Below are 17,317 nucleotides of genomic sequence, written 5' to 3'. Positions count from 1 at the left end.
TCTTAATTGTGTGTTTTTCTCCTGAGGTTCAGGATTCCCAAGTGCCAAGTCAAGGGGTCCTTGAGCCCTTTGAGACCAACAGTGACTCTGTAAAGGGGACATCATCTAAGGCTAAGTATGTGCAAAGCAAAGTTTACTCCTAGGAAACAGAAGTGTTTGGATCCTGGTAAGCCTATATCAGGACAGAACAATGCTTTATACCCTTGATCCACACAGACCAGACCGACACATGTTCTTTGTGTTTGTTGATGTACTATCAGGGTTGATTAGTCACAGACTCTCAACTGAACAGATTTCTGGGTTTTATCAATTATTTATCAATGTTAGTATGAAATTACTTATTGCTTTCTGTCTCCTGATTGTTTTCATTATATTCCAGGAACAAGTTTCTTGTTTCACTTTAATTATACCTGATTCTACTAGCTACTATCAAGACGGGGATTTTGTCATTGGAGGACTCTTTTCCCTTAGAGTGATTAGTGGAGATGCTAGAAGTGTACAGGACTTCACAGATACAACCTTTAAACGGGAACATGTTCTTGCGTAAGTGTTTGGCTTCTCTCTTTAAAAAAAATAGTATTTCAGGATTTAGAATGTATAAAATATTTGTTGATCAAACCCTCTTCAATTACTTCCACTCCAGTGTCCAATGTTTTCTTTCTCTTCATGGTATGTTGGTCTCCCCTCCCCTTCCCCAACATCACAGACTATAACTTACTCACAGTTTTAGATCTACTGTTTTCATTTAGGCATGCCAGTACTGTAGTAGTGTAAGACATAATCTAGAGTGTAACAAGCTACTTGGGCAAAACTCACTCAACACTCAGCCACCCTTCCCTAGTAGCCACCAAATGCCAATAGCTATTCAGCCATGACTTTAGCTCTGTAAGTCACTCTCCTATTCATGCTGAATTCTCCTAAATATATAAAAAGGCTTGAAAACATTTTTCATTTGAAGCAATTTTCTTTGTTTTGATTAAGTGTATTGTACTGAGAACATAATATTTTTTGCTTTAACTGAACTATTTTAAGTTGCCATAGTTGATCAAGCACTGTATTTCCCAAGGTTTATCCAACCTTTAAGACCTCATGAAATACTGTATTCATACTTGCTATATTTCCCACATGCTGTACTTCTCAATTTTAATTTACCAGACACAAATTGCACACTAAAAACTAAAATTGTACATTTGATAGTTTTTGGTTGTACAAATATTTCATCTCAGAACTTGAGAAACAGAGGTACGTGGATCTCTAGTAGATTGAGGCTTACCTAGTTACTTAGTGAGTTTCAATCCAGCAAAACTAAATAAGCAAGGCTCTGTCTCAAAAAAAATTTAAAGAAAATTGTGAGTTTTGTAATAATTTGTACTACAAAACTTTTTCAAGACTAATTCTTCAACATATTTAATATAGAATATCCTGTTTGTTTCTTGGATTATTCTGTATTTTTTCATAGGACTTAAATTGTTAGGAAAAAATCCAGAATTTTAGGCAGCATGGGAGGAGCTACAGAGAGAAAAAAGAGAAAAGTAAATGATGTAATCATATTTTAATTAAAATTAATTTGGAAAAGAAGACATGATGATCTTTCTAATTTTTCCTCCTAGATATCTCACTAAACATTATCAGCACATTTTGGCAATGGTTTTTGCTATAGAAAAAATCAACAAGGACCCAAATATTCTATTCAATATGTCTCTGGGATTCTATCTCTTCAATGTTGACTTTACTGAGATGAGGGTCACAGAGAGTTCTATGACTTTGCTCTCAAGAGAGAGCCCCCCACTTCCTAACTACAGCTGCAGGCCCGAGAAGACTGATAAACTGGTTGCAGTGATAGGAGGTGTTTCAACAGGAATTTCAACTCAGATCTCTCGAGTTCTAAGCCTCTACAATGTCCCACAGGTATGCAAGGAATGATCCTTAGGTTAAACATACTAACACAGTAATAAATGCAATTAATCCATTTATTGTTTATTAATAAGGTATAAAACTACTTAAAAGTTTACTACTTATTTTCAATCTAAAGTATATAATTTATTCATAAGTTGAAATCATGCTTATATAACAAATTTAATTTAAAGCCTTTACATTTGAAAAAGTAGATACTGTAATTAAAACCTGTATTTCAATCACTCCAAGAAAGTTTATTTACCTTATACTTTTATTGATACTGTATTTCTTTGGTATGCAGTTTTAAAACATTACAGAACATGTGGACTATAATAATTCTGTTCATGTATCTTCATTATAACTACAACAGACATATTTCTGTTTATTTTTTACTGTGTTGTCAAGTCAGATTGCATATAACATTTATTTTTCCAAACAACAAAGAGGTCAGACTACTCTGGCTGGACGATTGGGCTGTTAGTAATTTCCCTCAGTTGGTAGGGAAGTTTTGATTTTTTTCTTTGTTTTCAAGTCTATTTCTTGATCAGTAATAATGTCTTATAAACAATGCTAGAGAGGTAGCATTTATAAGAACATTGTATCGTAATTAGCAATAAAATTGGAAAGGATTACTTAGGAATAGATTAAGTTGCAAATTACATTGATCCAGAGCTTAATGTATCCTCAGTGATTTTAAGTCTTAGGAAAGTGAATTCAGCTGCCATGTTGATTTATTTTAATTTCAATCTTTACTTATTTGTATACTCTTAAGACTGGTTCTCACTATGCAAAGTTGCCTGATCTTGACATTCCAATGTAGCCCAGAATAACCTCACTTAGATCCTCCTTCTTTAATTCTCTAGGGCTGGAATTAAAGGTATTCACTAGTATGCCTGACCATTATTGTTCATTTTAGAAGCTTTTATGAGTAAATTTTATTTTTTTCTTATATGTATTTGACTTTGGACAAATGTAAATTATGACATTCATAACTAATACAATTTTTCACAAGAAATATATGCATAATTGTACTTGAAATTGGTTCTTCTACCAGCTTCTCAATTGCCCCTGGCCTCACACCTAACAGGTCCTCATTCAGTTTTCCTGACATAGGATCCTTCCCTTTTCTCTGCAGCCTTTTCGCTCCATGTAGGCCCCTGATCAGCCATACAATGATCTGCTGAGCTTCCATAGTCCTTTCAGAAAATGCTTGTACCAGTCTTTCTGTATATTTAAACAACAACACCACAAAAAAAAAAAATCATTTACCCTCAATGATTAACTATGTGTAATTATTACCACTTGAAACTATTTTAAATCACTAGGTTTTCTCAAAGTTAATTAGCTTGGGTAAGTTATAAAACTAAATTAGTCTTCAACTCCCTCAAAAATATGAGAGTGGCAAAATATCTAAAATGATAGGAAGTCTAACATGGCCTCCAGAGCTGAAACAGTTTGTAGAGACACATCTACACTAGCAGTCCCCTGTTAACAACATGTGAGAGCAATCCTGATTGTGTAGAGGTTAGAAGCTTTTTGTGTGGCGAGTTTGTAAATTGAGATTTTAACATGCAAACCTGTTTGATAAGTTAATGGAAGTGGAGTCATATTTTACCTGGCTGTGGAGAATGTGAGCTAAGTTTTCCTCTAGTAGAGGAAGAGCTGGGTCGAGTGATTTCAGCAAGGTAGCCTGCATCTCCGTGCAAGAACTGGTATCCAAAGTTAAACAATAAAAGAGAGATAGCTGAAAGAGGATAAAGTGGGGATCCCATGGTAGAGAAAAGGCACTGGCTTCTGCACTAGAGCAGGATAAAAGGTTACCACTTTTTAATATTTACTGCAACACCATGATTTCTTTCTTATTATTGATATATAGAAATCTATTAGTTTGGATGTTTATTTTGTGTTGTTAATTGATGAAAGTGTATATCAGGGCTGAGAGTTTTCATGCTTAATGTTCCAGTAAGAGCCCTTAAGAAAACCTTCAGTCATAAACATACCATAAATGAATGGGGATAATTTACCAAGTTATCGTATTTGTATGATTGTGTTAAATTACAAGCTAAAACTGAATGGCAAAAAGGAATAGACTTTAGCCCATTTCTGGTAGTTTTATTAAAAATCTTTTATATTTTTCATCTGGCATTTTATCCAAGTCACTATCCCCATTTCCAGAAATTAAGGAGTTAAGATCTTTGAGGTGTCATGTTGCTTTGGGAGGTTCATGTTTCTTTTGTCTCTGTGATTCTGTTGGATATCTGCTGGGCTGAATACTTCCTTTGAATTTACTTGTATATCTCATTAATGAGCCACTCAATCTTTTTATTTAGATATATTTTAATATTTTGGAGAGAGACAGAAAGAGAGAGACAAAGAGAGAGATAGAGACAGAGAAAGAGAGACAGAGAGACAAAAAGAGAAAGTCATTGGTTTAGTAATTAAGATTTTTTTATTTTATTTGTATAAATTTTTGTCCTGTGTCCTGCATGCATGTTATGTATAACTCTGTGTACCTAATGTCCATGTGCCCCTACTCACAAGGAAATCAGCGGGAACCTGGGATCACTTGGGAGAAAATGAGGGACAAGAGGCACAAAGAACAGACTGCAAGTCAAAAGGTCTGGACAAGCTAACAAATTTTTATTTTTCACATGCTAGTTTTATTCAGGTAGAAGAAGGAAGACAGGCCCAGGGATAGAGGACTATCCAGCTAAAGAAACATTCACAATACCCTTTTGGAGAACTATATAGGGAGGGGGAGTAAATAGGTGCAACAGAATGTTCTGCCAAGAGGATCTTTTGCCTGGGTGACTGTTCTACTCAGCTAGCTACCTAACCAAAGTGAGATCATCTGATTGCTTGAAAAAGGCCTCTACCGTGGGAAAGAGAAACCTAGGCCAATATCTAGGCAAAATGGTGTTACTCAGTCTAAGGGAATTTAATTCTGTCAGCTCCCAGCCTATCCTTCCTTTTTATTTGGTTTATGACCCCTTTGGCTATAGGCAAGTGGTCATCTATCTGTCTGAAGACAAAGGTCTTTCACCAGAGAGGTGAAGCACTGACTGATCCTTCTAGATTAGTTTACATGATGTCTTTTTGAAGAGAAGGTCTAAGTGTCCTTATCAGAGATTCGAGAATGGCCAAGAGCACCTCTGAACACCAAACTCTAAGCATCCAGGTTTGCTTCCCAGGGGTCTCAGAGACAGAATGCATGGTCCTCCACTTTGCAGTGCTTTGCCTTCAACCTCTCAATGGTGCCCACACTTCTCATAACAAAGTGTGCATAGATCTGAGTTCTATGCACACCCTTAAGGAGGCCCACTCATTGTGGGTTCATCAAGACCACAATCTGCAAAGTCAGTTGGTAATGGACTTGTATTTGGATGCAAAGGAGTCAATTTGCTGGCAGATGAACTTCACAAGCATGTTAAAGTCCCAGGGTGCAAAGGCCAGCAGTATCAGAAAACCTACAAAAGGGCAAAGAATGGATTGGAGAAGTGTGGTAAGTCATGGAGAAGTAGGTGAAAAGTTCAGCAGAAAGAACAGAGCAGAATATGTTACCTAACAACCTGACCACAGAATTCATGAAGGTGGCCTAAATAGCCTGGTGATATTCTATACAAACTGAATCATAGAAGCTGGTGTAACCTATTAATATTGACACTAATGTATTTTATAATGAATAGCTCCCAATATCTCTGGGGATGCCCACCATACTGTAAACATGGACCCTATATTTTGGTCCCTGGGAAAGGTTTTATCCTTTGGGTTGGGTGGAGATGGCTGGTGAGAGATCTATGCCTGTATCTTCTTCTTCCAAATTTAACTGATCTTACTTAGATAGCCTAGAATAATGTATCTGAATTGGTTTTTCTGCTAAGTTATTTATTTGTTGTTTAATAAAGCTGGTTAGTCTATTAAAGGCCCAAAAAACAAAAGAAATAAGAAATAATCCTACTAAGGGTCCTAAAATGTTAGGCTGGAGTGTAGACACCAAGGTGAATTTGACAACCAGTTTTTGTACCAACTCTCTCTCTCTCTCTCTCTCTCTCTCTCTCTCTCTCTCTCTCTCTCTCTCTCTCTCTCTCTCTCTCATCCTTCTCTTACCTTTTTCATACTTTCTTTGACTACTACTGTTTTTGTCTACATAAAAATAGAACTTTACATGAGGGCAACACAAAAACCACCCTGTTGGAGAAAATGGAGGTCCAGTCCTCACATGTTTTGAAGAATGACTTCAGCCAAAGAGGAGAGGGAATAATACAGGTCATCAATCTGCTGTTGGAGATGTTGGATGTGTTCATCAATGGCCATCTGTATTTCTCTGTATCTGGAGTCTGAACGTATAATGGAGGAAATACCTGTTTTAGTTTCTACAGGCATTAGGATGAGAACAGATATAGTAATAGCCAAAATGGGCTCTCTCCTTTGCTTTTGCAGGTCAGGAAAGGTGTCTGAAGACTGATCACACAGATAGAAAAATTCATCAGAGCAATAGCAGGTTAATCAGGGCACCAACTTAATGAGAATGCAAAGTCTGGGTCATGCTCGAAGAAGACAGAGATGAAAAAGCAAAGTATTAGGCCATCTAGGCAAGTCCACCATGTCTCATTGGTGGGGATAATGAAAGCACAGGCCTTGTCATAGACAAAGGTCACATTGCAGAGGTAGGAGTAGTGAGGGGGTGAATTGGAGGAGCCAGCACAAACCCCTGGGCCTGACACCTGTGATAGGGACATTTCTTGCTATTTTGAGGTCTGCCACTGACATTCCCATGAAGAATTGGCATAGAAAAAAATCACCAAAAACAGCAATAGCTTCATTGAACAGGGGCTGAAAGTGATAACAAAGCCAACAATCATTAACCATATTGAGGGAGGTGGCATTGAGCATATGTATGTTTTGTTTACCAGGGTCAGGATAAGGGTTTTAGTGGGTGTGTATAAGGGAGAGGGTAAGGGGGTAATGAAAGGACCAGCAGAAAGTACAGATGATCCAGCAGATCCTGGATCTTGGGCAGAAGGACCTTTTGTAGTTGAAATGGGGGTGGGGCATAGGAGGCTTAGAGATAGGTAGAGGAACTAAGACAGGGTTTGGCATGATGGGAACTGCGCTATTGTTGCATATTGGCTCTTTAAGGGGTTTCACAGTGAAAGTTAGACCTCTACCAGTGTGATATTGGTAGAGCCTAAGTCTCCAGGAGAAACCTTTTGTCCAATCTTTTGTCTTGGTCCTATCTAAGATTCTACTAGTTAAGGGGAAACACCAGCCATGAGTTTTGATATTGGTGTCCTTACATTCTGGGGAGAAAGTGTTGAGGCCAGCTTTTGGAAATCTCTGTTCACTGTTATATAATCCCCGGTAGAAAAGGCAGATAACTCCCTGTAGTATTGCTTCCCTAGATCTTACAGAAAAGATCATGCAAGCTTCCATACATATGCAGGAGGAAATGGTCATGATGCCACCTTGGGAAGACATAGAAATCTGTTCTTTGTAGGAATGTGTGGCAGAATTGGTTATCACAGTTAACTTTGACAGACTGAAAGATTGAAATAAGGAGATTTTGGGGGGAGTATGACTGTGTATTGAGTATGTTTTCTTGGGAGCAGTATATAATTTGAGCTGGTGTTCAACACCCCAAGTGGGCATTGTCCCAAGGACAAGTTTACAAAGGTCTTTTGAAGTCATGGGGCATTTTGAAGAGGTAGGTTAAAGGTTGTTATCATATTCCAGAGGATCATCACCAGTCCTTGAAGGAGCAGCATCTGAAAGAGAAGAAGAACAAGTCTCAGGAGGAGACTTCTGCTCCATTCTGGACAATGAAGTGTTAATAGGTTTAATTAGCTTCTCAGGGAACCATCTTGGATCTTGAGTATTCTTGATCATAAATGCAGGCTAAACCTTGACCCCATAAGAAGGCCTGGATGAGGTCCCTTCCATTGGACCATAAGGGGATCTCTCCACTGTACTAATGCATGTGAATCCTGAGATGTTGGATGTCAAGTGGCTTAAGTCTCAAAATGAAAAGGGACTTTTGAGAGAATGCTTGTCCCATCATGTTACTTTTAAGGATTTTGGCTCAAATGTGTTTTCTGAGAGCTATGAAAAGGCAGGTCGTGTAGTAATTGTCTCTCTCTGGAAGAACACAGAAGTCCTTCCTTACTATATGCACAGAGTTCTCTCCAGAGAGACCCAAGAGGGCCGCACAAGTTGGGTGCCAATTGTCCGAACTGGCAGGGCAGTCAAGGGGAACCCAGAATCACCTATGAGAGAATGAAGGACAAGAGTTGCAAAGAACAGACAGCAAGTCGAGAGGTTTGACCAAGCTGACAAACATTTATTTTTCACATGTTATTTTTATATAGGTATAAGAATACAGTAAGGCATGAGGCTAGGGGACTTTCCAGTTAAAGGACTTTTCACAACACCCTTTGTGGAGAATTACATGGAGAGGGGAACAACTGAGGTGTAACAGAATGTTCTGCCAAGCAGAATCTGTTGCCTGGGTGATTGTTCTACTCAACTAGCTACATTACCAAAGTAAAATCACCTCATTTCTGGGGAAAAAAAAAAAAAAACCTCTACTATAGAAAACAGAATCCTAGGCTGAGATGTGCAAAATGGCTTTACTCAGGCTAAGGGAATTTCTTAATACTGTCAGCTACCAGCATCCATGGAGAAAGACAGAATAAGGTGCTAAATCATCTAGATATGGAGGTATGGGTAGTTGTGAGCTGCCCTAAGTGGTGTTGGCAATGGAACCCAGATCCGCTACAGGAACAGTTCATATTCTTAAATGCTGAGGGACCTTTTCAGTCCCAGCTACATATTCTCATGATGAAAAAACTATGACTAAAGTGAAAGAGTAAAAGTATTTGTAACTTGGATTTCACCTGGTGGTTAAGGATATTCAACACAGTTAAAATATTTATCAAACATGACATCCTAAGACATTGTTGTCATTTCTTTAAGTAATTCTCTTGCATACAGCTTAAGCATGAACTGTGGAGCTGGCAGTGCTTTGCTGCTGACCATGTGCTACACTTATTTCCTGTCCTTTATCAGGTTGCCTTTTTTGTTTGAGTTTTTCGGTGTAGATTAATTAAACAATCTCTAGTATATGTAAATGAATCTCTAACATATGCAAATCATTCCAACTTTATGTAGACAGATGATCCTTTGTTCCCATTTCCTCTTTGGCTCTCTGAGTGTTGTGTGTCTGTTCTCAGCCAGTTCTGTGTGTTGGGTCCTCTGTATGCTAAGACCCACATCTTTCTTTCTTGATTCATTTTACATTTCCAGACCCCTTAACTGAGTTGATGAAAATTTACAAAGGTTTTTTGATTTGACCGAATTGCATTTTAACTTATAGAAGCTTTATTTAGCTGTTTTGTAGTTTAGAATTTTCCCTCAACATTTTAGATTTTCTCCACTAAAAGCCTGTTTGCTAAGTTCTATTTAGATTCTGTTTATGATCTTACTGCCATCTATCTGATTATGGGATCTCTGTTTGTGATTATTGTGAATATTGGTCACTATGCAATGTGTCATCTCTGACATCCAATCTCGTGTCATTTTCTTATTCTCTTTCATTTCTAGTACTGAAGAATTATGACTTCATGGAGGTGCCATAAGTATTTGTTATTTGTTTTCCCACCCCCGTTGAGAGTATGTGCACGTGAGTGTGTGTGTGTGTGTGTGGTGATATGAGTATGTGTGTATCTGTGTGCTTCTGGTATATGACATGCCATAGAACTTGTGTCAGGACTTTGCAGATAGACATGTTGGTACTCCTGAAGCCAGATGCTCTTCCTTCATCACTGTCTACACAGTTGACTTGAATTAGGGTTTTGCCCTGAATTTTTTTGTTTTTTTGAACATCTTTATATTAAAAAACAAAGACAAATGAATAAATTATAAGCATTTTTGCAAAAGAGTATATGAATACATTTTTGTCAGAACTTGATTTTTTTCTTAAAGATTTGATAGTATACATTAAAATCTTACTAGTTACAGTGAGCATAAAGTACATGTAAAACAAGATGTAACCTGGAATTAGTCAAAATTTTCTTGGTGTCTAATGATGAAGCATAATGATTTTTCATTTTCTTTTCTTCTTCTATTTTTTTTCTGGCCTTTATTTTTTCTTTAACTTCATATATTCTGTGAGTTGTTTCTGGGGTATTCAGAGCTTTCTGGGGGTTAGTATCCAATTATCAGTGACTGCATATTATGTATGTTCTTTTGTGACTGGGTTATCTCACTCAGGATAATATTTTCTAGATGCAAACCTTTTCTTGAAAATTTTGTTACATTATTGTTTCTGATGAATGAGTAGTACTGCATTGTGTAAATGTCAAACAATTTTTGTATCCATTCATCTACTGGAGGACATCTGGGTTCTTTCCAGCTTCTGGCTATTATAAATAGAGCTGCTGTGAACATTGTGTGCATGTATCTTTGTTGTAAATTGGAGTGTCTCTGAGGTATATGCCCAGAAGTGGAATAGCTAGATATTCCGGTAGTACTATATCCAATTCTCTGAGGAATCGCCAGACTGATTTCCAGAGTGGTTGTACCAGTTCACGACCCCACCAACAGTGGAGAAGTGTTCCTTTTTGTAAACAACCTCGCCAGCAACTGATGTCATCTGTGTTTTGGACCTTGGCTAATCTGACTGGTGTGAGGTGGAATCACGATTGTTTTGATTTGCATTTCCATGATGGCTAAGGATGTTGAGCACATCCTTAGATGTTTCTCAGACATTCGATATTCCTTAATTTAGAACTTTTTGTTTACTCTGTACCCCATTTTTAATAGGGTTGTTTGATTCTCTGGTATCTAACTTTTTGAGTTCTTTGTATACCTTGGATATTAGGCCTCTATCTGATGTGGGGTTGGTGAAGTTCTTTTCCCATTTTGTTGGTTGCCATTTTGTTTTCTTGACAGTGTCCTTAGCCTTACAGAAACTTTGCAATCTCTTTAAGTCCCATTTGTCAATCTTTGATTAGAGCACGAGCCATTGGTGTTTTGTTCAGGATACATGTGTCAGGACTTTGCAGATAGGAATGTTGGTATTCCTGGAGTGAGAGAGTCTTCCTTCATCACTGTCAACAGTGCAGATTTGAACCAGGGTTTTATCCTGAATTGTAAAATTGAGATTTTGAAATGACTAGTCAATGAACTGTTGACATTTACTTGTCTCTACCTTCCTTTGTAAAGTCTTTCTTTACCAGGACCCTCTGGTCAAATTTGTCACAGTCATATGTATACATATGTAGTGTTAGCCACCAAAGTAATGGGTTTATTATGGTATCTTCATGCATGTATAACATTTTACTTTGTTATTCAGTTCCTTTAAGCTGATGTTGAGGACTGATGTTGAAGTTAATACCTAGTCACCAATACATTAAACTAAAATCTCTTGGCATAAATTGCCTAAACCAAGCCTGCTCTCACCTAACTATCCAGTTTCCTGCCATGGTGACCTTCCATTTCCATACCTTCCTCCTAAGGAAGCCTCATCCAGGCCTGTTAAGGTGCCTAGAGACTCTTCGAGGTGCTGTTAGTGCCCATTGTCACCCCCACACTAGTTCAATTTTAGATCAGTTCTCTCCTGAGATGACAGCCTTCCACAGCCCTCTATGTCATAGGAAGTAACCACCTATAGATTTTCTACTTTGTCAGCTCTTCTTCCTAGAAGAACAGTTGTCTTCCTGAGAGAAACACCTGGATTGAAGACATGAAAGAAACCGAGACTTGTCCTGTCAGCAGGACAACAGGTCTCATTAAAATAGACTCTTGCCTTATATTTAGATGTGATTTGTAATATGTGAAACATATTTTTATATATGGTTTCAAAATAGTTCATTTGGGTTTTTAGAAATAAGATTATTAACAAAGTTTAATGTTTTATAAAGATTATGTTTTATAAAACAATTTATGTTTTCTTAATTTAATTGGATGGGACTCATGAATGTACTATCAGTATATTAATATAAAAATTGTGTCATTTTATATCATCTATTTATATACCTTACTTTTGTGCATTTACTAAATATTTAATATTTCTTTATGTTGTAGTTTTTCCCTGAAATGATTCATGTTTACTTCATTTTCTGATTTCTTCTTTCCTATTCCTTCTACTTTTCTCTACCCACTGCTCTCTTCCAATAAATTAAAAAGTATTCAGTGTCTTTATTCAATTATCCTGACTTTGGATTCAATGAGCTATATGTTTACTAAACATTCAAATTCAGATGTTCGGTGAACAGTCAGATAATGGAGCCATATTATTAGCTGTGAATTAGGAAAAGATCTGGTGACCAACTGATTTTAGGAGATTGTTACAGAATTTATGGGGAAAGGAGAATCAAGGCCCCATCTGACCATGGGACACTGGGATATTATGATATCACCAGTTAAGAGATAGAAGATTCAGTAAGACAGACTGAAAATGTTGGACAGTCCTTGGAAATACATTTCCTGATGAAATAATGATTCCTGGAACTCATTTAGGAAATTATTTTATACCCATATTCAATATTAAGTAGAGAAAATTTTAATAATTTATCATTGATAAAGCAGATTAAGTAATTAGAGGTCTTGTACAAAACTCACCCCAGAGGAGGTGTGCTCTAGTGAATAGGAACAGCAGCTTAGTCATCAGAGTTGAAGTTTTCTGGTAGAAAGGATAGGAATGTGACAGAGGTGGCCAGAGGGTCCTGTTCAAGAAGAGGCTTTACAACTTTCATTGAGGTAGATAGTAAGCCCTTTAAACTAAGAAAGTTTATTTTATGGAAATATACAATGGATTGAACATTACAGAAAGACTATCCACAAAAGAACATCAGGGAAATATGTACTTCACAAGTAGATGTTAAAATGCTCCATGGATTCCTATTTGTTGTTTAACTAATTTCCTATGTGTGACATCAAGTAAACAAGACTTTAGAGTTAAGGTTCCTGTACTTCCATTGTCAGAGAGAGGCAAGGTTTGATAAAGGAAATGACAGATTTGCAAATGCTCATGTTTGACAGGTATTACCACAACAGGAAGAACCAGATAGACACTCTGTGGCCCTGATACATTCTATAGAAGGTGAACCAAAAATTACCTTTGAAAGCGAAGTGAGAAGAATGTGGTGGGATTTAGTTTTAAAAATGGTATTTCTTAGCAAAGTTATCTGTTTATTTTTTCTGGAGTGCACATAGAGAACACATAAACCAAATCATCTGGGAAAAATATAATTATCTTCTATCTCAAAATATAACTAATATATATCTAAAAATATAACTTTATTAACTAGTAACTTTCTTCCTGTTTAGATCAGCTATGCACCTTTTGACCAGAGTCTTGAGAGCAGAGTCCAGCTCCAGTCTCCTTACCAGTTTCCTGTGCACACCACAGCTCTGTACCAAGGAATTATTCAACTGCTGCTATATTTCACTTGGGTCTGGGTTGGCTTGGTGGTTCCAGATGATGTGAGGGGAGAAGTCTTTCTTAGGGACATCACAGAGGAGATGAACAACCATGGAATTTGTGTTGCATTTGCAGAAAAGAATCCAATATTTTTTACTAAAGAAAATATAAACTGGGAACGTTTTAGGGAAAGATTCACAATGACCCATGTTATAGTTGCAATTGGGGACACACAGTCTTTTCTGAGGACTGCCTTTATCATCACTTGCAATAAACCTTTTGGTCATGTCTGGATCACAACTTCTGATTGGGACATCACCACATTACCCTTTGGAGATGATGAAGCTTATACATACTTCGGTGGAGGATTATCATTTTCAGTTCAAATGGGTAAAATACTAGGATTCAAGAATTTTCTCAAAAGTGTACAACCTGGAAAATACCCTCAGAATATCTTTATCAGAAAACTGTGGTCGATCTTATTTGGATGTCCATATTCATATGAGCCCTCGATCAGGGAAGATCAGTGTGATGAAAAGCTGAGCACACTACCTCTACACCGTTGGGACATGAATACCTCACCCTACAGCTTCAAAGTCCATGCAGCTGTGTATGCCATTGCCCAGGCACTCCATGAGGAGCTGTCACTCAGAGTGGAAGGAGACTCACTCCATAAAGATGTACACCAAGCTCCTGTCCCATGGAAGGTAGCAATATCTGCTCTTGTATTTACCTAGGCATTGGGCACTGCCTTGTGTGTTCTCCATTTTGATATATGATCTTTCCTAATTAGTGTTAGAAAAATATTTTTGTTCTTAGCATCCTTCCTTAAGGTACTGTCTCCTGCCTAATGTACTCATGGTTATTTCATTAGCATAAAGTTATAGTGTTAATAAATAAAGAGAAACACCTTTTATTTGTGCAAGTTGAGATAATATTACTAGTAAAATATATATGTATATGGTGCTGAAAAAGATTTTCCTAATTTTAGCACATTCAAGCAATAATATTTAAGCTCTTTAATAGTCACATATTTTTCTTTTTGCTTTTAATGTTTTGTGAAGAAATTATAGGATTAAAACCAAGACATTTGTTAAGTACAAATATGCGACATTTTAAGGGATTTTTGGTCCATTTGAAGGCAATAGCTTGTTTTGTTTTTTTGAACATGTCCTAGAAGAACACATAGCTTCCATAAGGTTAGACATTTTAATCCACTCCTGTTTTCAAGCCTATGGGAGTCTGAAATATAAGGAACATGGTAATGTAATGACACATCACCTTTCCTAATGTTTATCACTCTATACATGCTTGTCCTTTTTGTTTTTTTTATTAAAGAACTTTATTTAAAAAAAAAACAAAAATAAATGTACAAATCTCTAGCATGTTTGGATAAAAGCATACAAACACACCTCCATCGTTGCTTGGCAATTTTCTTAAGTTTTGATAATGTACATCAAGATTCCACCAGCCACAATGAACACAAAATATGTGCAAAACAGGATGAAACCTGGAATTAGTCAAAGTGTCCTTGAAGTGTAAGGAGTAAAAATAAGGGTTTATTTTCTTTTCTTTCTTTTCTTTACTTGAACTTCACACAGTCTGTGAGTTCTTTCTGGGGTGTTATAAAGGTTTCTGGGGTTAGTATCCAAATATCAGTAACTGCATATTAGTCTTTTTTTTGTGACTGGGTTATTTCACTCAGGATGATATTCTCTAGATGCATCCATTTTCTTGAGAATTTCATAAGGTCATAGTTTATGATAGCTGAGTATTACTCCATTGTGTAAATGTACCACAAATTTGTATCCATTCATCTACTGAAGGACATGTGGCTTTTTTCCAGCTTCTGGCTATTATAAATAGAGCTGCTATGAACATTGTGGTGCATGTGTCTTTGTTGTATATTGAAGTGTCTCTGGGGTATATGCCCAGAAGTGCAATAACTAGGTCTTCAGGTACTACTATTTCCAATTTTCTGAAGAATCACCAGACTGTTTTCCAGAGTGGTTGTACCAGTTTACAACCCCACCAACAGTGGAGAAGTGTTCCTGTTCCTCTACATCCTTCCCAGCATCTGCTGTCATCTGAATTTTTGATTATGTCCAATCTGAGTGGTGTGAGGTGGAATGTCAGGGTTGTTTTGATTTGCATTTCCCTGATGGCTAATGATGTCAAACACTTCCTTAGATGCTTCTCGGCCATTCAATATTCCTTAATTGAGAACATTTTGTTTAGCTCTGTACCCCATTTTTTAATACGCTTGTTTAATTCTCTTGTGTCTAGTTTCTAGAGTTCTTTGTATATCTAGATGTAGGGTTGGTAAAAACCTTCTCCAACTCTGTTGGCTGCCGTTTTGTTTTCTTGACAGTGTCTTTAGCCTTACAGAAACCCTGCAAAATCATTAAGTACCTTTTGTCAATCTTTCACCTTAGAGCATGAGGCATTGGTGTTCTGTTCATGAAATTTTCTCCTGTGCCTATGTGTTCTAAGGTTTTCCCTACTTTCTCATCTAATAGTTTCACTGTACTTGACTTAATGTGTAGATCTTTGATCCACTTACACTTGAGCTTTGTACAAGGAGATAAGAAAGGGTCTATTTTCATTCTTCTGCATGCTGAGTGCCAGTTGAACCAACAGCATTTGTTAAATAAGCTGATTTTTTCACATTGAATGTTTACACCTCCTATGTCAAAAATCAGGAGACGATATATGTGAGGGCTCATTTCTAGATCTATTCTATTCCATTGATCAATGTGACTATTTCTAGACCAGTACCATGCAGTTTTTAGCACAACTACCTCGTAATATTGGTTGAAGTGGGGGATAGTGATTTCCAAAGATATTTTTCTGTTGTTGAGGATGGATTTCTCTATTCTAGGTCTTTTGTTATTCCAGATGAAATTACACATTGCTCTTTCCAATTCAATGAAGAACTGGGTCGGTCTTTTGATGGGGATTGTACTGAATCTGTAGATTGTTTTATAAAGAAGGCCATTTTAACAATGTTGATCCTTCCAATCCATGAGCATAGGAGATCTTTCATTTTCTGAGATCTTCCATGATTTTCTTCTGTAGAAGTTTGAAGTTCTTGTCATACAATTCCTTTACTTACTTAGTTAGAGTCACACCAAGGTATCTCATAGGTTTTGAGAAGTGTATCATTTCCATAAATACTTGCCCTTTGAGGAGAGGAAGGCTACTGATTTTTTTGAGTTATTTTTATGTCCAGCCACTTTGCTGAACTTGTTTATCAGCTGTAGGAGTTCTCTGGTGGAATTTGTGGTGTTGCGTAAATACATTATCATGTTATCTGCAAATAGTGATGTTTTTACTTCTTCCTTTACAATGTGTAAACCTTTGTTCCTTTTGCTGTATAATTGCTCTGGCCAGGACTTCCAGTAATATGATGAATACATAGGGGGAGAGTGAGAAGCCTTGCTGAGTTCCTGATTTAAGTGGGATTGCTTCAAGTTTCCCATCATTAAGTTGGATGTTCACTGTTGTTTTCCTGCATATTGCTTTTATTATGTTTAGGTATGGCCCTGGATTCCTGTTCTTTCAAGACCTTTAACATGAAGTGTTATTGTATTTTGTCAAATGTTTCTCAGCATCCAGTGAGATGACCATGTAATTTCTTTCTTTGAGTTCGTTTATATGATAGAATTTCCATATATTAAACCATCCCTGCATCCCAGGGATGAAGCCTACTTGATCATGTTGAATGGTTGTTTTGATGTGTTCTTGGATTTGGTTTGTAAAATTTTTTTGAGTATTTTTGCATCAATGTTCATAAGTGAGATTGGTCTGAAGTACTCTTTCCTTGTAGGGTCTTTGTCTGGATTAGGAATGAGTATTATTGTAGCCTCAAAAACTGAGTTAGGTAGTGTTCCATCTGATTCTATTTTGTGGAATAGTTTAGAGAGTATTGGTATTATGTCATCAATAAATGTCTGATCAAATTCTGCACTGAACCCATCTGGATGTGGGTGTATTTTG

The 17,317-nt window shown here is 37.0% G+C and overlaps 1 protein-coding gene across 1 annotated transcript in view; it reads left to right on the top strand.

The window, feature by feature from the left end:
* Positions 1 to 328: 328 nt before the first annotated feature.
* LOC308419113 (vomeronasal type-2 receptor 26-like) overlaps positions 329 to 17,317 on the top strand; it is a gene marked incomplete at both ends in the record, with an annotated part of 49,251 nt that continues 32,262 nt past the window's right edge. The window contains 3 exons of the mRNA XM_080914693.1: positions 329 to 543; positions 1,611 to 1,908; positions 13,225 to 14,025. Of these exons, the coding sequence (XP_080770819.1) occupies positions 329 to 543; positions 1,611 to 1,908; positions 13,225 to 14,025 (1,314 nt within the window). The remainder of the gene's footprint in view (positions 544 to 1,610; positions 1,909 to 13,224; positions 14,026 to 17,317) is intronic.

Source organism: Micromys minutus (assembly GCF_963924665.1).
Source record: "Micromys minutus genome assembly, chromosome: 3".
Taxonomy (NCBI): domain Eukaryota; kingdom Metazoa; phylum Chordata; class Mammalia; order Rodentia; family Muridae; genus Micromys; species Micromys minutus.
This window is presented reverse-complemented; position numbering and strand designations above follow the sequence as displayed.